Source organism: Eurosta solidaginis, chromosome 4, assembly GCF_040869045.1.
Source record: "Eurosta solidaginis isolate ZX-2024a chromosome 4, ASM4086904v1, whole genome shotgun sequence".
Taxonomy (NCBI): Eukaryota; Metazoa; Arthropoda; class Insecta; order Diptera; family Tephritidae; genus Eurosta; species Eurosta solidaginis.
The window spans coordinates 272,791,153-272,815,088 of record NC_090322.1 but is presented as its reverse complement, the minus strand read 5'-3'; the positions used below and the strand labels follow the sequence as shown (position 1 = coordinate 272,815,088).

The following is a 23,936-nucleotide window of genomic DNA, read 5'->3' as shown; positions in this document are numbered from 1 at the left end:
CTTTTATCCTTACAGGTCTTTCATTATATTTCTCATTACCACGTCACACATTTGGACAATGCCAACAAATTTTATTTCCACGCTACTTTGCGCTTAGCTCCATACTGAGCATTGGTATGTTAGTACTATTTGTCAAGTATTTTCTAAACTCATGGAATGTGTCCAACATCGTACAATTGATATCGTTGGGCAGCACTGCAATTATTGAAGTCATAATACGTCTTTACCTAGCACCACCAATGCTACAACTCATGCAAGAAAAATATCGCATTGAAGGTGCTATTGGCAGTGGACGCGAAGTGGGCACACTGGAACAAGGCGATCTTATACAATGTCCACACTATCAACGAATTCATAAAACATTTCGTCGCATCCATATGACAATTGCGATGGGCAATATGGCTGTACTGTTAGCTACATGTCTTCATTTGTATTTTCTTGCATCAAAAATACAAATTAGTCAAGACTGAATTTAGTAGCGAAGACATTATATGTGGGTCCGGAATACTTCGCAGTCAAAATTTATGATCAGCTGTTTTATATCTACATACATGTATGTATGTTTGTAACCATTGTGAATGATAACTAAGTGTGATATCTTCTGCATAGACGTCAAAATTCCAAAGTGATTGGATCACCTGATTTGTAATTGCCTATCGCTGTCTCATTCTGTATCTCTTTCTATTACCCGCTGAAGACAGGCGCCGCCATATTGAACACCCTGTCAAAACGCTAAGAAGTAGCTATATTGAACATCCTGTCAGGCAGTTGACAGATAAGATATCACACTTAAGGGCGAATTAATGGTGACTTATAACCATAAAGCCATAACCAGATAAAACAGCTGATCGAACCTACCTTAAGGAAATCAATGTAATTCAGTTAGCGTTATGGTATGGCACCATTAATCGATTACATTGATTTCCATAAGGTGGGTTCGATCAGCTGTATTATCTGGTTATGGCTTTATGGTTATAAGTCACCATTAATTCGGCCTTTAGTCATCATTCACAATGTTTGTAACCACGTTATGCAAAAGAAAAACAATGCAGCGATCAACATTTATCACAAAAGTTGTGACAGCAGCAAGGAAGAATAAGCGAATGTACGAATTTTAAATTACTTTATACCAAAAACTAATTGCATTTGTAGTATATAAGTAAATTAATTTATTAAATATTATTAATTTATGTGTATGTATTTATGGTGGTATTGTATTTGGTAATGTACATACATACATACGTACATAGGTATATTATTATTGCGTACGAGATAAGCCGTTGAAATAATGAAAAATGTTTGTAAATTCTATAAACGACATAACTTTTTAGGAAAGAAAATTTCTAATTCATCTAAAAATTTCATAAAAGCTTAGTTTAAGTACGCGAAGTATTCGCACTCCTAGAGCTAAACCACGATCGGCTCTAGAAACACATTTTTCAAAAAACCCGCGAAACTGACTGCGTCTGCTCGTTTGCCAAGGCTTCTTGCGTTGCATATTGCAGTTTTAATTGAATCTAGTAGGAAGATTGCTTGACATGGAGACAACCGCGCATATAAACTGTGATACCCATGGTACATACATGCCTACTGCAAATCATATGACAAACGAACCTCGCTAAACCTTTTGGACTTAAAACCACTGAAATAGCTAATATAATGATTTAGTTATCAAAACTCATTTGTATAGTTCGGTATGAGTCCGGGATTAGTTGGGAGGGGAACATATGATTTATACAGTTAAACTCCTTATATGGAATGAATTGCAGCCTTTTGTGAAAGTTTGTACCAGGAAGCGACAATTTGACCACTTTCTACTAATTTTTGCAATAATGAACTTACGGCCGATAGATAAAAGACAAAGACTATATTTTTCTTCTTGTTCTTCTACCTGTTTCGATGTATTTTCCTTCACATCTTCATCAGAGAGTCAGATCTATTTTGATAAAACAAAATTTTGTTTCAATCTTCAGGAGGAGTGCTATTTAAGGTTTTAAAACTTTAGAGCCATTTTCTTCTTCAATTGTTTGTAAGAGAGCTCGACTGAAATATGACAGCACTGCGAATATTAATAATATAAACTGTCATTATAAGCTGTTCATAAAAAAAAATATTTTGTAAAAACCTTATAAATGTCTCGCAAATGATAAAAATAGTCAAAAACGTTAGAGCTGATGAAGAAATAGTTCTTGTAGAGTTAGAATAATTAATATAGAGCCGAATGCAGTGACTTGGAGGAGAAAATGAAAAGAATTGGACGTGACAATCAGCTGTTTTGTGTTTATAAACAAATCAGATGCCGCTATCGAAGCGCGAAAGGTTTTGCCGTTGGATTTGGCGACGGTTCATAAAATAACATTAAACATAACCGGGAATGCAGAAAACGAAACAACGTTTAAAGAAGAGATACATTTTACACACACACGAAAAAATAGCTCGTAGCACTTTTGATTTTGCAAGAAAGTATTTTAGTAAATTTAAAAACTTTATATTATTGGTATTGAGTAAATGCCACTGATTATAAATGAAAAGCATTAGACTGCAATTATTTAATGCACAATAGTATAAGATTAAATTTAAAGACTAAGGACAAATTTGTTTGCAGTGTACATACATCTGTAATTCATCAAAACAAACAAGCAAATTAAAGAATTTGTATGTTTTGTTTATCTATTATTATCTGTGCATGTATGATATTTTTTAAGCCGAAAAATTCACTAAAAGATATGTAGAAATATTTATGTAAATACATAAATAGTTATCTAAATATTTCACATTAAAATTTTTAGGTTATAAAATATTTTAAATAAATAGAAGTTGAATGAACTTTATGATTTAAATTTTCGAAAATTAATAACCATTATAAAAAGAAAGCTGTTATTATTTTTTTCAATAGTAAACAAATGTACCTATTTAGAAAAGCCATAACTTGAATTATCCCAATAAATATTTTAGGAAACACGTTATTTAAAATCTGAGTCCAATTTTGTAAGTTTTAAGAAAGCATATAACGAATTTTAATTGTTTTATCGCAGGTTTTATTGTAAATAGAAGTTATCCAAAATAAAAATTTTTTTGGAAAAAGCAAAAGAAGTTTTAGTTTTTCGTAAAGTTTCAACTATAAAAAATAGATTCAAGGCAGGTCGTTTTTGTCCCGTAAAGTATTCCATGTGAATGTACATATGTGATCATAATCGAAGTAGCTTTTAGGGTATCATAAAATCTCGAAATATGAAAATTTTGATTTGCATCTGCTTACAATAAAACATGCGATATTTCTTAAATTTATTTAGCAATAGTAATAATAAATATGTATAATATAATCACTGTGAGTATATTACGAATATGAACGGCGAGTTTGCATTTTAAATTATAAAGCTTATAAAAATGAAATGTAAGCTTAATCTAAAAGAAAACTATTTACTTAGAAACATGTTTTTCAACTTAACAAAATAATAGTAAATTCAAACCAACTTTATTATATATAACCCGAGGACCGTTTCTTTGTTCTAGTAATTGACATTGTACCGCAAATAGAACGAAAGAAATGAAGCTAGCAAAATCAACAAATCAGACTTTTTGTTCTTGAATTCACAAGAATCCCGTCAAATTGATCACATTATGATAGATTTACCAATTTTTCTGTTTGTTAACAATATTCTGTAAAAATTATACGATTCTCAACCAATCTAAAATGATTTTTCAGTTGAAAGAACTGATTTTATTGGTCTTTTCAACAGCAAATAACTGTCAATATTATGCAAGTGAATTCATACAAGAGGAGAATGTTTGAAAAAAAAAAACGTTCACAATAGTAAACAGCCTGGATCACCTGTTAAATCGCTGATCGATTACTTAAATCATTTGCTCAATAGTCTTTTTCAACCATTTTTATAAACGACTGGTAGATTGCATTATTTAAATATTTTAAAATGTTTTCTTAACTGGGTGCTCATATTTTCTCTATTAACTATATTTTAGAAACCAAAAAAGTAAAATGAAGTTTGATTTTATGTATACACATTTAAAAGAAAAGCTGATTTGAAACAAAAATGGGCAATTCATGGCACTTCAATTTATAAAACGCGAGCAAAAAACATACCTTTCTTCCATTTTCTGGTCATTTCTGACAGCCGTTTCCTTGTCAGCAACATTTGACATGTAGGTATGGCAATGGCGGAATAGAAAGATTTTTCTCTTGTATGAATTGACAATGCGCATCAGTTAATTTTAAAGAGAAACTTACTCTCGAGGCGCTCACTGCTTTGTATCGTTCCACAGAAATCTCTGTCATATCAACAGCCATTGTTATTCTAATATTGACGGAAATCTGTTATTTTAACATTTTGCACTTGACCCTAAGTTGACAATATTAATTTTTAGTTAACAGAGCGGAGCTAGGCGACCACCGTGGTATGATGGTAGCGTGCTAAGCCTACCACACCGCAAATCCTGAGATCAAGGTCTTGTAAAAGCCCCACCAAAAAAAGCTTTTCAATTGGAAATACTGAACAAATATTGTAATTATTATTGTTTTTCTTAACAGATCTGTGGTTTAGTTTTGATAAATTTTTTTTTTATTTTACTGTTGAAACAATTAATTCAGAATCAACCCTTTGGGCGTGTTTGATTCAACAGCTATTTGCGATGGATGCAAATTTACAGAAAAGTCGATTGAATTGACCCATAATTCCGCTTTTTTCCTTCAATGTAACAGTTTATGATTTGTTTCGCATCAGTACTGATATTCGCTATCTAAACTTTTTAGGGTCCGATACATCTTTCCCTACCAAACCTTACGATTCAGTTATGCCAGATTGGTTATAAAAATCTAACAGAATATCATGATTTATTATTTAAGAATTCATGAGCTTAACCCCGGCTTATAATAATTGAATATTCAATTCTTATATTTTTCTAAAGATACTGAAAAGAAAGAAAGAAACATTTACTGGCATATTGCGATGGTACCATTTCGAAAACCGCCAACGTAATCATCATCAGCTAATTTCGTAATGTTATCAAAGGTTTCACCGAGATTGGAACAGCGAATCATACAGTGAAAATTCAATTATTATAAGTCGGTGTTAAGCTCATGAATTCTTAAATAATATGTATAAATTGAACACACCATTAAACAAACAAACGTAACGAGCATCATATTTTAAAAATTTGTTGCCAAGAAGTTACAGAATTTCCCTACGAGTTTAAAAAAAAACAAATTATGAAAAGGCATGCTATAACTGTCATGAAGTAAATTTAAAATTTAACAGCGAGAAGTCGCAGGTTCGACGCCAATTTTTCTTTTAATTATCATCCTTTTTATTTGAGTTATTTTTAATATCTTATATTAGTCCGATTAATTTAAAGTTTTGAATAAATTTTCCGAGCATTATAAAAAAAGGATAGCCAAGTTTATATTTCTCATTATAACAAACAAAATAAACTGAGCGATTGCAAAATAAATTAGATTTTTCCTTTTTATTTGATTTCTATTGTTAATAGAATTAATTTGTCGACTGATAAATGATCGCTTACAGCCTTTTAGAATACATCTCAGGCGACAGACGCCAGGAACTTTAGTGAGTCGAATATGTCGAAATGGGCATACTCGATCTCTTTCTCTCACTCTGCGGTACTTACTTCTGGCCGTCCAACAAAGCACGCCAGTCGCTTCTTCGTTACGCTAACTGGCGCTAATTGATAAAACCAATGGAATTTAAATCGTATTCCACCTGGTCCTTTCAGCGGAGTGGGGACCGCCCTCTTTCTCTGCTTCCATAGACTGGTTCCGATAAGAATAATTTTTTGGCTGGATCATCATCTCGCATTCGCATAACATGCCCAAGCCAGCGTAGCCACTGTGCTTTAGTTCCATCTTCTCCGCTTCTTTTTCTAGTATAATTTACGGCGCAGAGGTTCAGGCCGATGATATCAATTTCGTCTAGGAGCTGGTGTGTGCCAATCCTTTTTGGGTTTTTTGTTTTTTTTTTTTTGTTTAAGGTTTGGCGCATTGCGAAAAATTGGCCGATGGAGGATTACCCAGGTCTGAAGTCGCACTCATAAGGTCAAATCAACCGATTCGCGATGGGCTTCAATCTTTAGCAAAATACGCTTAACAGGTCCTTATATTCGATACTTAGAAGGTTGATTCCGAGATAGTTCACGGAGTTTGCAGGATCCCCCTTGCTGTGCACTGTGTAAAGAACCCTTAGAATCCAATCATCGGTCTTGCACTCGTTTGAGCATATTTTGCATAAAAGTTGATGCATACGTCGTATAAGAATAGCTTCACAGGCAATCCATCAGCGTCCGCGGCCTTGTTTTTCATTATGTTTATTGCTGCTCTGACTTCGTCATAGTCTTGTGGAGAAACATTTATTTTATATCACCGATTGCGTGCTCGGGTTAAATATATTCCCTGGGCGTTTCGTTTTTGCAGAGGTTTGCCCTGGTCTTAAAACCTTCTGTCTGTTGCCGAATTTTTGGAAAAAATGTGCGGGTGAATAGCAGATCAAGCTCCTCTCACTTACGCCTTTGTGACTCTGCTTTTTTCATGTTTCTTTGGGTTACAACGCGGCATTCTTCATCCCACCAGTAACCAATATTTTCATCGGCGGTGGAGCGAAGTGCTTTAGAGATATACTGCCACTGGTCCTGCATTCTGTTGGGTTGACTTGTGCTCTCAGAGAGCAGGTGTGAGAGTCGAGTGGCGAAAACTGTCACAGTCTGTGGCGATTGCAGCGTTTAATTTTCCTTGTGTTGTGTCGTCCTATCAATCACAATGTGGTCGATCTGATTACATAAATTTCGATCGAGGGACAGCCATATAGCTTGATGTACATACATATATCTTTATACCTAAACCTAGTGCAGACTATGACCATGCTTACGAAATCCTGCAAGCTGGTAATAGGCTTGAAGATCCTAGTCATGAAAACCCGTCGGATCCATGCAGTTAGGGGACTATGTATACGCCCACTTGACCCTTTCGGTAAATTTCTCGAGCGAGCCATTTATAATCGCCGAGAAGCAAAAAACGAGGAGGTATAAATATATGTATATGATAATCAGGTCGCGTTGAGAAAAAAAATCAAAAGTTCTGCCCAGGAGGCCATTCATTGCATTGCTGGCTCGAGGGATCGATATTGAATTTTCGTAAGTTTAGATGTAAATAATGCTTTTAGCACTGCTATTCCGCCCCAATTTTTGTTATGTTGCACCTGGCCCTGTGATACATGAACCGAACAACAGATTCGACCACCGTAGAGCAAAGGCTAGACAGAAAAATACAGTGGATTGCTGCATGCGATATAATCAGAGAAGCAATGCAAATGTAAGGAACCATTATTTGTCATCCCTTATCTATTTTTGTTGGAAAACAGAGCATACGTAAAAAAAGATAAAAATTAGGGGTATAAACAATAGCATACAGATATATTTAGCAAAGACGGGTTTCATATGCGGGTTTCAGTCTTCCGTAGACTGAGCGCCATGCGATTTTGAAAATACAACAACTTGCAAAGACTTGGAGCCTTGTGGTCAGCTAACCTCAAGAATGGATGCTTGACAGTAGTACTTAGCGATTGGTACTTGGATAATAGGAGACTGAAGTGGTTAGAGGGCCACATTGACTATGGCCTCTAAACAAATATTCGAGAGCTGAGCATAGTGCGTAGTGCGACTGCTTGTCTATCGGTACAATTGCATCCCTTTATTTGATAATGAGGTGCCGTATTTTTTGTATTTTTAGATAATAGCGATGGAAATGGCTGTATCGCTTTTTAAACAGCGAGGGGATTTAGAAACCCATCTTACAGCCTTATCTGCGATATCTCAACTGCTGTTCCAGGTATTATGTGAAAGACCGGATGAACATGAATTAATCGATACTTCTTCATTGAGAGCATTAAGATTTAAAAATATCTCTAGCTGTCATCTCCCGTTAGACGAACAAATTGATTGTACTATCTGAAGATAATTAAGCTGTCGAAAGTATGGCTAACCTAGGGCGAATATGTATGAATTGTTACACGCCTCAAGGTTTAGCCAAGGACGAGCACCTTACATGCTGGAAGCGATTTTTTTGACCCCTCAAACGTTGGCCTCGACTCACCTTGCTTTTTTTGTTAGGGTGTTATGCAATCCAATTGTTGCCGAAATCGTGTTTGAAACCATCAATTAATTTTGTCATTAGTTGTGGAATTTTTGCTTTGATTTTCAAATTGAAATTATAGAGGAGGAAGAAATATGATTCAACTTCCAAACCAAAATTTGTTGAGCCCATTGCATTGGTTTCAAATCTGATTCCAACATCAATAAGATCCCCTAGCACCCCTGTTAGTTTAGTAGAAAAAAATTAGTGGCCCTTTTAGAAGCCAAGGAATCTTTTATGCGCCAATGCAGGTTTTTTTTCTTACGAAGCCTTTTTTTGCAGTTTTGTAATTATTGAATAGGTAGATTTGCAAAAACATCAATGGGCGGATATGCAAAAACATCGATGATAAATATTTTTTTGTACTCACCCCTTCAATCTCCTTATCGAATCGAACCGGCCGTAAGCGATACAGCACAATAATCAGGTAAATAAAATTGACCAAGAAAAATAGGACAGACCAGAGGATCACGTCGGGTTTGCACTCCACTAAATAACCATACATGGCCATTAGTGTGCATCCGATAAGAATGAGGGCGCGCAGCCACAATGCGCCGAAAGATCCGTGCGGCGCCAAAAATGCTAACAAAAAGAAAGCATTTCCGAGTTGAAAATAGAGATGATGAGGCCGTTGCCAAATCACACACTGTTCGATTGACCAATCGCCTGGGTTGAGAGATCTTAACGTGCCATTGTTATCCCAAGTGATTGTACCACTACCCGCACTGCTACCTATCGTCGTTGTTGTATGCGCTATCAAAGTACCGCTAACACTTCCTATTGTCAGAGCATTGACTTGAGTTTCCTCCATATCACCATTTGCAGTGGTGGTAGCGGCCGCTATCGACATCGCGCCACCTATCACAGTATCCACATTATCTGCTACGACCGCAGTATTCATTGCCACTGTTGCAGCTGCAGCTACTGCCGTTGTCGCCAAATTAAGTACACTCAAATGAATACCAACATTGTAATTTGTTGAGTCCACCAAACCCAGTGCCAGTGCACTTATCAGCAACATATTTTTCTCCACTCCTCTCAGTTTATTTAAGATAATTGCGCGTAAATACTTCGACTCATTCGGGACACATGCAGGACTTAAGTAATTTCAGCGTCGCAGCTGATACGTGACGGTACCGTCCGCGAAACTGCTGTTATTGTTTTTTATGATTATGTGTCTCATTTGGTATCGTTCTTGATTTAATCATGCTGCATGGCTGGCTTTAATTAATTTAATTTATATTTCTGAAAACGAAAACAAAGAAAACGTTTAAATTTACAACAATTATACAAGAATTAACAATGGAGCTAACAATTACACTGGACCACGAATTTCAACTTTTTTTCTTTACCAGAAATGCCGTTATGAAATTCGTATGTTTAATCACCCCCTGATTTCGAAAATTGAGTTCATTTTTGATTCTATGGTACCGTTTTTGAGATATTTGCAATTTACCGTTATTCGGAAATACCAAAAAGATGGCTCCCTTTAATTACGTATATCTCACGAACGGGTCAAGCAATTGCAAATAAGTTTACAGAATCGGAAAGACGATAAAATTTGCTATAAATGCATCATACATTGTTTTTTCCTCAACCATATAGTTTTCGAGATATTAGCTCATCATTTCAGATTTTTGTTTTTTTTTATGAAAAAATATGAAAAAAATTACTTTTTGCGAGGGCAGCATTCCAAAACCACTACTTTTTTTCCAAATATTTTTTTATTTACGTAAAGCTCTGTTTAATTAGAAAAAAAAAGCTATCATCGAAGAAAATCGATGCAAAACTACGTAAGTTATAAGCGATCAAATAAAAATACCCAGGTTGCGCAATTTCAACGTATACCTCAAAACGTATGTATGGTATAAAGAAGAGTGAAATATCTAGCTATGCTCTGTTTCTATTTAGTTAAAAGTTCAATTTATGAATGAAATTACCCATATTTTTAACTTTTTTTTAAATTTATTTATGTTTGTACTATATTCTAACAATCTTTATCTTAATTTTATTTTACTATGTAGTCGAAATATTTATGTGTTCGACTTTGACGCTTATTCAGTTTAGGATCGGTTTCTCTTATGAGAAACCAGCAGTAATCACCCATCATTGCGACGTCCCAGAATCCTTGATATCGATTTTCAATTAATTTCATTTGCTGATGAAACCTTTCGCCATGTTCGTCACTTTCGTCGCCAAGATTTGCCGGAAAAAAGCTCAAATGTGAGTGCAGAAAGTGAATTTTTAAGGACATATTTACGCCTGGAAAGAAAATATTAGTTAGGTAAACAAGTTATAGAATTTTGGGAAATTAATTTTAATAAGCCTTTAATATTTACCCATTTTCGCATAATTATTGATTAAGTCGTTCACTATCTGCTCGTAGTTAGGCCTTTTGTGTCTACCGAGAAAAGAAGCAACGACGTTTTCAAAGGATTCCCACGCTGCTGCCTCAACTGATGAGAGTAGTCCTTTGAATTGATTATTGTTGATCAACTTTTCTATTTGTGGTCCGACACCTTCCTTTATCTTGGCTATATCTTGGAAATATCTGGAAAAATTGTTTTCAAATAGTCGAATGCTTCGCCTTCTTTGTCCAAAGCCTTAACAAAGTTTTTAATGAGACCGAGCTTGATGTGTAAGGGTGGAAGTATGATTTTCTCTTTCTTGACAAGAGGGGTGTATTTGATGTTATCCACACCAACGGTAAACTCGACTCTTTCCGGCCAATCCTTTCTGACGTAGTGGTCCTTACGAGCTCGGCTATCCCACTTGCAAAGGAAGCAGCAGTGCTTGGTGTATCCACTTTGTAGACCGCATAGCATTGCAACGACTTTGAGATCAGAACATATTTTCCAATCATACTCTTCATATTTGATAAATTTGAGTAGTTTTTGCATTTTCTCGTAGGTTTCCTTTGTATTTACTGCATGTGCTAGCGGGATAGAAGGCTTCTTGTTACCAATATGCAATAATACAGCCTTTAAACTCAGTTTATTGCTGTCTATGAACAATCGCCACTCTTTTGAATCATATGTTTGACCAAACTATTTGAATAAACCAGGAATGTCGTTGCAGTAGCATATACTGTCTTTCTTGGTATAGTGTTTGGAAAATGGTTCGTGACGAGTTCTACAATATATCACCTTAACATCGGATGATACAAATTTAAATTGTTGCATACGAGAAGTGTGGACCTCGGCCTTTTCCTTGGATAGTTCCAAATCTCTTATCCAATCATTAAGTTGTGCTTGTGATAGAACGTTTCTCTCCTTTCCCATGCGAAATTCAGTACAACTTGATTCCCCGCACTCAGATGTTACTGTTGACAATGGAACTGGATCCGCAACTGCCGTTGAATGTAGTACTGGTAATGTCACTGTAGGTACGCTCTCATAGGTTACTCTTCTTGATCTTCCAACGCCAAGTACTTTTGTTTGACAAATATAACACTCTATTGAATGGCAAGTAGGTTCTCTCCATATCATTGGTGTATACAATTTTATTTGTTGTCCGGATTCCGACTGAATCAATTCTACTCGACACGATGTACACAAAGTGTTCGGTGTCCATGGTTTTTCAGCATTTTTAGGCTCAATGCCAAAATACTTGGAGTATAAAGTTTTGATATGGTCTGAGAACACTCGTCGCCGCCTTATGATAGTATATTGGCCACACATGAAACAGAACATATCTGGATCGTTATTACACTCAAATTCTCGCGTCCTTTTACTCATTTTATTTTTTTTACTAAATCACGGTTTTGAAATTTGACTTATGAACTGAACTATCTCCGGCGAGCCTTGCAGATGTTATGAAGTTTCAAGGTGCATTAATTCATATTTATACTCGGAACAAGAATAAAATTTAAAAAATCAAATCTTACCTAGACAGAAAGGTTCCTTTTTATACGAAGCCGGGAAAAGAAAATACTACCTGCTTTAGATGTAGGCTTTAAAAATTTTCTGTGTCTTATAATTTTGAAAATCTACCTGCATACTTACCCATAAGTGACGGAAATACATGTTTATAACTACATGCCTACAGCAGCTTTCGAACTCAACCACTCTTACTTTCGATGCAACCACTCTACCTACTATAAAACAATTCGAGTATTAAAAGTACTGTTTGATTTATTTAAAGAAAAAGTATTATCATTGTTATGGTGTTATTCGTTTATCCGGATAATATCCCATTTGCACTTTATACCTTTAATATATGTATGTATATATACATTGGAGTTGCGCAACCTGGGTATTTTTATTTGATCGTTTATAACTTACGTAGTTTTGCATCGATTTTCTTCGATGATAGCTTATCTTTTTTCTAATTAAACAGAGCTTTATATAAATGTTTAAATATTTGGAAAAAAAGTTGTGGTTTTGGAATGCTTCCCTCGCAAAAAGTAATTTTTTTCATATTTTTTCATAAGAAAAAACCAAAATCTGAAATGATGAGCTAATATCTCGAAAACTATATGGTTGAGCAAAAAACAATGTATGATGCATTTATAGAAAATTTTATCGTCTTTCCGATTCTGTAAACTTGACCCGTTCGTGAGATATACGTAATGAAAGGGAGCCATCTTTTTGGTTTTTTCGAATAACGGTAAATTGCAAATATCTCAAAAACGGTACCATAGAATCAAAAATGAACTCGATTTTCGAAATCAGGGGGTGGTTTTACATACATAACGGCGTCTCTGGTAAATTTTGGCCGTCGACCAGTGTTATCAATGCAATACCAATTTCACACAGGGTTAATGAATTATATAGTCAAGTTTTCTTCATTGAACTCCGTATTGAGCTCCATCTTCTATACAAAATTCAAATTATGTATTAACTATCTCATTATTGCTTTATTGAATGTCTAATGGAGTCTAAAATCTAGTCAATTGTTTACAGTCATATCATAAATTTAAGAGGGGATTGGCTGCCATCCATTTTAACTATCTTTTATAAAAAGCGTTTTTTTAGGCTGCTGACGGATGTTCGTTAATAAAGCAACGAAAAATTAATGATTTCATAAAAAAAACTGTGATTCCATTAACTTTCGGTGTGAAATTGGTGTAAGACCTTTGAATAAAAACTTCTAAAAATAGGAACTCAAATTGTATCACTTATATCACTTCTGTCACTGCGGGGATGGGTTAACCTCAATCGCAGTGGTGTCGAACTAATCTTTCATAAAAATTCTCTGGGTGCAATGGCACAAGAATATCCCCGGAAAATGTCACGATGATCTTACACCACGTCTTCTCAGGTATCGAGGCCTTTCTGCGCAGTTGTTGACTACAAGCGCTAGGCGTATATGTTGCAGTGTTAACAGGGCACTATCCAAAAGATGTTAATACATTACGCCCCGGCTTGTTAGCTGTGTGAAAGACAACGAATAGGACTCAGTTAATTTTTGCTCAGCTGGCCAGATTTTGCGAGAATGAGGCGTAAAAATTAAAAACCAAACAAAAAAAATGTAAGGAGCGATAACCTCCGAAAAGATTTTAAGTCGAGCATCCTTAAGTAAGTATTGAATTCTTTGGAAAAAATGTCGTGTTTTTCGCGACCAACTAAACATTCTTCTTTTTTTTATTGTCGTTTAACCGTTTAGATGGTTTTTGACGACAAACAAATTGGGCTGCGCCAATTCGAATACAAGAGAACTTGAACCGATTCCTGCCTGTTGCTTCCAGCGGTCTTTGGCCTCTTGCAGCAGTGCATCGTCCCATCCAATAAGTGCGATCCCCCAAATTGTCATCGTTATCTTCTAACCGAAGTCCAAGGAAGCGTGTAGTTCCAACAAGGTTAGACCAAACAGACAAAGGTGTTAGAGGCGTTGGTTTCACATATACATCGTGTTTCCACATCCGTGAAAACAGCAACTCATTTTAATTTTTTCGAAACAATTATTCGAATTTTGTTTTATGTTACCTAGAGTCAAAAAAGCACAAAATAGCTAGGAGTCATCCTAGATAGTAAGTTGTCGTGTAAGCTCCATGCACTGTATGCATGGAAGATGATGGTAGGATGCACGGGGGGCCTATCATCCAAACCCTCTCATTGGGTATTTACGGCAATTGTTAACCCATACTTTACTATGGGGTCCTTGTTTGGAACGTAAGTATACCAAGAAACTAAAGAAGGTATGCAGATTATTAATGATTACCACAACAGTAGCATTGCATGCCATTCTGCACATCCCGCCTACATACCTAATGACCAAAAATATCACGTTTGCCACTGCAACAAGGCTTAAGGCCTCGGGGCAGCTTGAGTGCAGAGCGTATGGCCATAGTACTATAGCGCCATCTAATATCGGGCAAACGGAATACATGGTCCCATGCCTGAGCTTCGAAAGAGTTCTGGGGCCGCAATTGAGCCTTAAGGTTAGCGCCAGGGTGCCGAAATGAGAGAACATACAATTAACGTGTATATAGATAACTCCAAGCTAACGGAAGGGGTCGGGTCTGCTGTTTACTGTGTCGAACCAAAAATAAATCAGGTATGCTTAACCAACGAACCGATATCATTTCGTTACGATAATTAACGTTAATAAACGAAAGAAAGTCATTTCGTTTCCTTTATTAACGTAAAGAACGTCAAATTAACGAAATGATTTTGTTTCGTTTTTTTCCATATCAAAACGAAATCAAATCGTTTATGTTGATTATTAATTTCAAACTATGCTGGCAAAGCGGAGTCATTAAGGTGAAAGCATTAGCCAAGCTGATTGCAACTTTTCTCATGAATTTTGACAGTACGAACATTTCTCAGAGTATTTTTGACATTACCACCAACGAATTACACAAACAAATTACATGGAGTTTGTGTGGGTATGTCCGCTCGCTGTTACCACCTTACGGCTTCACCATGGCTATAGCATTGCCAGCAAAATTCAAACATAAAGTATTACGTTTTTGTTAACGTTTTTAACGTTAACGAAAGCTTTTTGTTTCGGTTAAAAACGAGATACAATTTATCTTGATAATTTCTTTATCGATAATATTTCGTGTGTTTCAACGGAAACAGTGGAAATTTTTTGATAAACGATTAGCTTAACGTTAAGGCGCATTCCTGAAATAAATAGATCCTAAAGGCTGTCAGATAAGTGCGGCGTCTTTCAGGCGGAAAATATAGCCGTGAAGAAATCAGCAGAAATTGTGGAGGAAGCGTTCTTAAGCTGCAGTCACGTCATTATATATATTGATAGTAAGGAGGCGATTAAGGTTATAATCTCACACAGTACTCCATCAAGAAGTATTCCCGAATGCAAAGAAGCATTGGAAAAACTTCGCTCAGGCCGAACCATATATCTATTCTGGGTCCCGATCAAAAAGGGATAGAAGGTAATTAAAAGGCCGATGTGTTGGCAAAGGAGAGTGCAACACTCATAAACAACAATAGACGTGCCAATCCGTTTGGGAGAAATCAAAAGGAGACAGGGGTTGTATATGATCCATCAGGCAGGAAAGGCGTGGACAAAAGCCGGGGGCTGCGAAATTTCTAAGACCATGTGCAAAGCCTACTCACAAACTGGCTCATATCTCTGAAGAGAGAAGACCTAAGCAGGTGAAGGAAGTGCGAGCTGTACAAAGAAACGGTTGAGCACGTTCTGTGTTCCTGCCCTGCGCTCGCCCGGTCAAGGCTCCAGCTATATGGGGCGGCAGAGTTGCCAAATCTCGAGGCAGCTATTAAGCTAGGTCCTAGAAAACTTCTAGTATTTGCCAAGAAGACAGAGTTATTCTATAACATTCCGTTCCGTTTTGTCGTCAAACAAATTCTGGTAACGCTATGGACACATTCAGTCTATGTGAGTGCTTTATTGAGCGGCCAGTTCACCCAACCTAACCTAGAGTCAAAAAATAGTAATGGCCGACGCAAAGAGAGAACGATTTTGCCTTACGCTGTTTATACCATGCTGCAACCGATATGGAGTGACATTTCCCTCAACAGTCTATTTGTAATATTGCGCTGGCACTAAACTTAAAAAATATTTTCTACACCTTTTGCAGTTTAAGTTCAGAAAATTACACTTCAAGTTCAGAATTTTCAATTCAATTTCCGAAATTTATAATTCAAGTTCAGAAAGTTACAACTCAAGTTCACAGTTCCAAATTCAAGTTCAGAAAATTACATTTCAAGTTCAGAAATCCTAATTTTTATTCAGAAATTTACAATTGAGGTTCAGAAAGTCAGAACTCACGTTCAGAATTTCCAACTCAAGCTCAGATAATTACAACTGAAATTCAGAATTTCCAATTAAAGTTCAGAAAATTACAAATCAAGTTAAGAAAAGTACAATTCAACTTCAGAAATCCAAATTTAAATTCAGAAATTTACAATTCAAGTTCAGAAAATTACAATTCAAATTCAGAATTTCCAATTAAAGTTCAGAATATTACAATTCAAGTTAAGAAAACTACAATTCAACTTCAGAAATCCAAATTTAAATTCAGAAATTTACAATTCAAGTTCAGAAAATTACAATTCAAATTCAGAATTTCCAATTAAAGTTCAGAAAATTACATTTCAAGTTCCGAAATCCTAATATAAATTCAGAAATTTACAATTGAGGTTCAGAAAGTTTGAACTCAAGTTCAGAATTTCCAACTCAAGTTCAGAAAATTACAATTGAAATTCATAATTTCCAATTAAAGTTCAGAAAATTGCATTTCAAGTTAAGAAAAGTACAATTCAACTTCAGAAATCCAAATTTAAATTCAGAAATCTACAATTCAACTTCAGAAAATTACAATTCAAATTCAGAATTTCCAATTCAAGTCCAGAAATTTGCAACTCAAGTTCAGAGTTTCCGATTCAAGCTCAGAAAATTACAATTCAAGTTCCGAATTTTCAATTAATGTTCAGAAAATTATAATTCAAATTCATAAAAGTACAATTCAAATTCAGAAATCCAAATTTAAATTCAGAAAATTAAAATTCAAGTTCAGAAAGTTATAATTCAAGCTCAGAAATTTACAACTCAAGTTCAGACTATCCAATTCAAGTTCAGAATTTCCAATTAAGGTTCAGAAAATTATAATTCAAGTTCAAAAATTTACACTTCAAGTTCGGAAAACTACTATTCAAGCGCGGAAAATTTGTTAGGGATTTCTTCTTTCATCTAATGGACCCAAATGTATGTTAGATGGTAAATGTTATCATTAATAATTTGATACCTGAATATTAAGGCCCACTCTGTTAAGGACGCGTTGGACTTCTTAACTCATTTAAACCAATTTTTCGCACGTGAAAGAGATAGCGAAGAAAAAACCCTTCCCTCTCTTCTCTCTTACGCTCATAAGAAGTCAGTTACAAGGCCACCCATCAATATGACAGCAGTGATGAAGATATGACCACTTACACAATCAACGGAGCATCCACACTCCCCCAAGTAAGTATAGGTACTGTCTGTATAGATCTTCGCACCATATGTCAAAAATATCTCAAATTATCCGCCATCATCATTCATCATGAACTGGAGGTTAACCGCCTAAGCGATTTGGCCGTTTCGTAACAAATCACGCCAGCTTTCCCTTTTCGCGGTAATTGGGAGCACTATGGGAGGTCAAGTCTGCCCCCACCTGCCTCGCAACTCTGTGGCGGAGTCTCCTTGCACTGATTCCAAACTGCAGTGCCAACTGAAGTACTTTCTTGGCCGGAGCGGCCACATTAGAGATATACGCCGTCGATAACTGCCGCCGCCGCCGAATGTCAAAAATATTGGCGCGGTGGCGGCGTCCGGCGCGTTACTATATTTTCTACCCGTTTAAGACTGTTTAGGCCATTTATTATTCATGTCTAAAATTGGTCGGATATGGTCGAAAGTGGTATCAACGGACGCGCATCACTGCCAGTTACAAGAAACTAATTGCGAAATTTAAATCTTTATAACTGTTCAAAATTTATTTAAAAAAACAGGCGCTTTCGATGTCAGCTTAATACGGACTTTGCGTCACCCAATTTACAAAATTATTGAAACAAAACACTAAAAGAAAAGTTATATAATAAATTTATATGCTCACTTTGCATATTTTTTCAAAAAATTAATAATGAACAATGAATTCAAATAAAATTACCCAAGGCGAACATGTTTTAAAATTGGCCTCAAGTTGTTAGGCAAGCAAATTACCTAAAAAATGTGCCGATTTTTAAAAAAATTGTATATTGCGATTGGCTGAAAGAATAAGCGAAGTCAGTTTGCAAAATTCTTTAGTAGGTTCTAGGGGCATAAACACTCTATGATTCTTACCTCATACTTAAGTTGAGGATATATATATGTGCGTATGAGAGGGGTTTGAAAAAACACTTGGGCTTACATTCAAACATCTGTTGTTTATATGCGAAAGTTTAAAATAGCGTCTCATGTGTTTATTTTGATATTCACACTTCATCCTTCAACACCCAAGTCTCCCGGTTTCATATTTCCTAAAGTTGGTGGCCCCATCCAAAATTAGTCCCTTGGAGTGAATCACATTGATTATAGCCTACCAACCAAGTCTAAGTATCACCTACACATTTCGGCTCCTTTTACAAATGTGAATAGGTAGGCACATATATTTACCAGGTGAGACTTTGTCCTTCGCAAGAACACTCAAAGTGGTGAAGTAAAAGCTTTCCCAAGACAGTCGAACTAATGACCTAACGTAGTGGACAGTCGAAATAGTCTGAAAAATGAAGCTACGGGGTCATTCATAATGAGCTCTTATATCATAAGGCTAGAAAACAACATTTAATATCTTTCAACTTAAAATCGGTCGACTTTCATTCTAAAATATCGTTTTGATTTAACGAAGACTATTGAAATCAATGTTGTGAACACAAACGTCTGCAAACTTTGGTCTACATTTTAAAAATTTTATCCAGGCTCCTTGTACAATTTTAATCATGTAGATGCGCCGAGGATTATACGATGTTCACCCCTGAGTTACGCAATGGCATCCACTTACGACAGCTTATGATTTAGGGGCGGCATCCTTGGCCGAATAGTCACTACCTACCATTTCAAGGTGTTTCTCTGGTGTAGCTCGGCAGCATAGCGCGACAAAAATATCCGTTAGAAAGTCTTCGGAGCTACACCTAGAGCTTCTAGGAAAGTGACGTCGACGAAGGTATGAGTTCGAAGTAGCAGTATTATAGCTTATGTGCTGGCATATGGTGTGAGGGTCAGGAGGCGTGGTAGCGACAGGTGGTCGGGATTGCTACTGTTCGCACATCGGGAATTGTAGTTTTAAAAACAGCTGCAAAAACTGGAGGCGCCATGTGCCACGAGAGTTATGAGTATTAATAGACTATTAATAGCAACCGTAAGTCGCCTTTATGCGTGACCGCCAAGAAGCCACAAATGATTTAAAGAAATTGTGTTCGCGACGATTATTAGGAGTTATCCCTAGGTGAAACTACGCTTTGCACGAGATATACAGACAAAAGTGTGACCATTTTTAATATCTATATTTCTTTTCAGCAGACGCAGCAGTACCAATTCCAAAGACCGGCGTTAGGTTTGAAGCCTCTCTGTAGTAAGTGAACGAGGGGCAATCCCTCCGCAAGGAGCTACTCCTGAAAATTTTTGAACGATCTGCGAGATTTTGAGGCAAAAACCCCTGATCTTTCCGAAATGACCAAAACGTTGATTTCCTTAAATACATACAAACAAAACCTTCCCTAAATATTATTTTTTTAAATAGAAAAATTAAGATTTTTAAAGTAAGAACATCGGCGTACGCCGGCGCGCCGTCCACCCCGCCGCCGCCGCCGATAAAGTGATCGGTGTAAACCTCTAGTCCACATGCACTTGTTGGAAAGAGTTATCCTACAAATTTTCAATTATAGAAAAATTAAAAAATAACAATAATTATCATTAGAAAAAATTATTGTTCTGGCCTTGAGCTCGAATGGAATCTTGAATCACAAATGACAACGTTGAAATTATTACCCAAAATAAATATATAATTTTCCTTAATATCAAATAAAATTTTTAATACTTATGGGCACGCCGGGCAATGATTGCATACCCTAAACAAAAATCTTCTCACGTTTATAAAGATTCAACTGTTTGAAGGTAGTCAAATGTCAGTACATATGTAAATTGGAACAGTTTAATGCCTGTATGGCGTAATATATTCGTTTTTGGCAATTTGTGGAGGTAGCAAGTAACCATGAAATCTATGTGGGAGTTAATAACAAATTATTGTATATCCACTTTTAATCAACAGAAATACCATTGTAAACCTTACGCTCAAAATAAGCACACACACATACACCACTAAAGGCCGCATAACGAAAATATTTTAGAAAATTCCAGTTAAATTTTTAAACTAAACTAAACTGTGATAATTTTGGAATATTAAGCATTCAGGGGGCCAATTCGCGTTCTGTGAAGTGATAAAATGAAAAAAAATCTCATACAAAATTTTTTTCAAAATGATGAAAATTCGTTTTCATTTTATCATTTCACAGAACAGGACACCTTATTTTCAGCAATTAAGTGAGAATGTTTGATTATATTTAAGTATTTATTTTTTTCCTACATTTATCTTTAATATTGATACAAAGAGGTATATTAACGCAATGCAACTCTGCCATTTCTGCTGTTCTTCATTAAGCTGCCAAACTATATAATAAATAATGATAAATATCCCACACAGCATTTGGATGATCAATTTTTGAATTTTCCACCATATCAATACAATCTGATTAATCTTTGTGACTAAGCTTTGAGTTTTAACGCAATTGAACAAAATAAATAATAAAATATAATTACTGTCAATGATCAAAAACTGAAAATCATTTCTCGAACACTTTGAAATCACGTTTGAGCATATGCACCCGGCCTATGAAAAGGTGGCTTATGACTCAAAAAAGAAATTGCGAGAAACAGCTGTTAAAGATAAACAATGAATTTCTTCAGTTTCTTAGTATTTTTTCTTTTTTTGAGTCATAAGCCACCTTTTCATACGCCGGGTCACATATATGTATGTATGTAATACTCCTATATTGCTACAAAAGGCTAGGTTTTTGTTTTTGTATTCAATAATCGAATGTACCTAAATTTAAATTTTGTCTTGTCGCACTTACTATGCTGATACAATCACAAAAGTTTTATATGCTGTCTTGTTATGATTTCGAATTCAAAACACATTGCGAGCATTTTCTTTTATTGTTTTGGAATACTCAAATATTTAAAGCCCAAGTGGTTTTATTGTTTTTTGAGTTATTTCGCACAATTAAGCTTATACTGCGATGCCTCCAAAACAAGACACTCAATTGATTTTTAAAATACCGGAAAATATCTATCGTGTCACTTTTTCTACTGGAAAATGTCGTTGGCTGCGATATTACTTATGGTGGGTTACCAAGGAACGTTGTAGGCAGATGTCAGTCGAATTTGAGTTCCCAACCACCAAGATTTAAGTTCAGGCTTTGTTCCGATGGGTTCCCGGGGATCAGGGACATCACATCAAGGTAATTAACAGGCAGACTACACTACCTAACCAAGCAGGGTTCTATAGCCCTATAGTCCAGAGCCCTTCTGTGGACTCACAAAGGCACACACTAGGAAAACCATAACTAACTTGAAAACAAGAAAGTAAGTAAGTTAAATCTATCTGATACACAAGTATCACAAGAGAAACACCGGTTCACATTATTTACGAATGCGTCGGTCTGGCAAAGGCTGAGAATCTCCATCTAGGTGGCGTGACTCTAAATCTCCTGTTGATGTGGGGTAAAAAGTCTGAAGAGCTACTTAAATACCCTCCACATCAAGTCCAATAGTCCAAAAATTCAAGAACAATAGATCTAAATAAACGTCGCAGTGCATCGAGTTATAAAATAATAATACAATAACATACCTCTCTTGCAGAGTTGGGCAAAATTGGGTGATTAACGAATAAAATATAAATCAATATAATAAATATGTATATGTATAATACTCCTATATTGCTACAAACCAAGTGTGATATCTTTTGCATAGACGTCAAAATTCCAAAGTGATTGGATCACCTGATTTGTAATTGACTATCGCTGTCTCATTCTGTATCTCTTTCTATCACCCGCCGAAGATAGCCGGCCCTATGCGCCGCCATATTGAACACCCTGTCAAAATGCTAAAAAGTAGCCATATTGAACATCCTGTCAGGCAGTTGACGGATAAGATATCACACTTGTTTTATCCACAATGCTAGAGAGCACGAAATCATTTTTCGGTTTTATTTGCATTGTTTTTATTGTGAAAAAAATCGGTGATAAATAAAATAAATAAAAATAAACAAAAACATGTCAAACTCATTCATTTTGAGGGAATAGTGGTCTCGCTTTTCTAATGTTAGAAATTGTTTTTGTATTTTTGAAGTTCCGATAAAGTTTCGTCGGGTTTTTTAGCTTGGAATCTAAGGCAAAATAAAGTAATGTCCTAAAGGTGCAAGCGAGCAGAAAAAATTTTCAGAAAAAACAACGCCCAATTAAACTTAAAATCAAAACAAAAGAGCCGCCAAAAAGCAAAAAAAAAGGGATGTACAAATTTATAAGTTATAACCACATAATAATCAAATTTTGTTTGTTTCAGTATTTAGGCCCCTGTATAAGGTGTAGAGATCAAAGCATACTCCGGCCCTGTTTATACCTATGTTCGTTGTACGCATGTGCTCATATGTTTCGTACACAATTTTTAAAGCGAATACATGATGTCACTAAACCCATTTTTTTTTTTTTTCAATATTCACGCCATTCTCAACTAAAACACTGATAACACATGGTTCAAAATTGTAAATAAAATACGGACCACATATACATATATAGTTTTTTGTATCAGTTGATTATATCTAATTCAATTCAATAATGCCGCTGTTGCGCTGCGACTTTTAAAATTATGCAAACACTTTTTTTAAGTTGTTTTTACAATTCTCTTGCACGTTAGATGGCTGCTTATCGAATATGTACTACCTTTTGGTCGATTATTCGCACCATACCTACACTTTACATTTCAATCAGCTGATGTCGTATTACCGTTATATGCAACTCCCTCATACAAGCTTTTACATATCTATGTATGTATTTTAGGGGAGGACTAACAAAAGTTCGCTTAATTTACCAAAATGTATTAAGTATTTGTTGCAATGCTACCAGCTTGACAGTCCTTTGGAGGCTATTACTATTGGTCCTCGATGCAATGCCACCTTTATTTAGATCTATTATGCATGATTTTTCAGCCTATAACCGTTTGTGGAGGCTTTTAATGTATTTATTTCTGGCTCTTTGCTGACAACGCAGTGCATTGTTTATAAATAAAAAAAATAAATGTAAGGCCGAGCTTCTCTTCCAATTTGCGTCGTACTCCTCCTATAACACATTGCGATCACCGTGGTGTGATGGTAGCGTGCTCCGCCTACCACACCGTATTCCCTGGGTTCGAACCCCGGGCAAAGCAAGATCAAAATTTTAGAAATAAGATTTTTCAATTAGAAAAAAATTTTTCTAAGCGGGGTCGCCCCTCGGCAGTGTTTGGCAAGCGCTCCGGGTGTATTTCTGCCATGAAAAGCTCTCAGTGAAAACTCGTCTGTCTTGCAGACGCCGTTCGGAGTCGGCATAAGACATGTAGGTCCCGTCCGGCCAATTTGTAGGGAAAATCCAGAGGAGCACGACGCAAATTGGAAGAGAAGCTCGGCCTTAGATCTCTTCGGAGGTTATCGCGCCTTACATTTATTTTTTTGTAAGGTGTTTGTTGCCACCAGCTGTTTACCAGCATTATACCAATTTCACGCAGGGGGTAATAATATAATTTGTTA

At 35.9% G+C, this 23,936-nt stretch overlaps 2 protein-coding genes across 15 annotated transcripts in view; one reads left to right on the top strand and one right to left on the bottom strand.

The window, feature by feature from the left end:
• LOC137251502 (transmembrane protein 205) overlaps positions 1 to 5,466 on the top strand; it is a 31,936-nt gene extending 26,470 nt beyond the window's left edge. For both annotated transcript variants that reach the window (XM_067786203.1, XM_067786204.1), the window contains exon 3: positions 16 to 5,466. In XM_067786203.1, the coding sequence (XP_067642304.1) occupies positions 16 to 470 (455 nt within the window). In that variant the 3' untranslated portion in view covers positions 471 to 5,466. The remainder of the gene's footprint in view (positions 1 to 15) is intronic.
• The window catches only part of bves, a 215,797-nt gene that overhangs the window by 171,715 nt on the left and 20,146 nt on the right, over positions 1 to 23,936 (bottom strand). For 11 of the 13 annotated variants that reach the window (XM_067786196.1, XM_067786197.1, XM_067786202.1 and 8 more), the window contains one exon: positions 8,526 to 9,400. In XM_067786196.1, coding sequence (XP_067642297.1) covers positions 8,526 to 9,176 — 651 coding nt within the window. In that variant the 5' untranslated portion in view covers positions 9,177 to 9,400. Of the gene's footprint in view, positions 1 to 8,525; positions 9,401 to 22,774; positions 22,796 to 22,933; positions 23,062 to 23,936 lie in introns of those variants that run through there. The other 2 variants (XM_067786192.1, XM_067786194.1) reach the window with 2 other exon arrangements.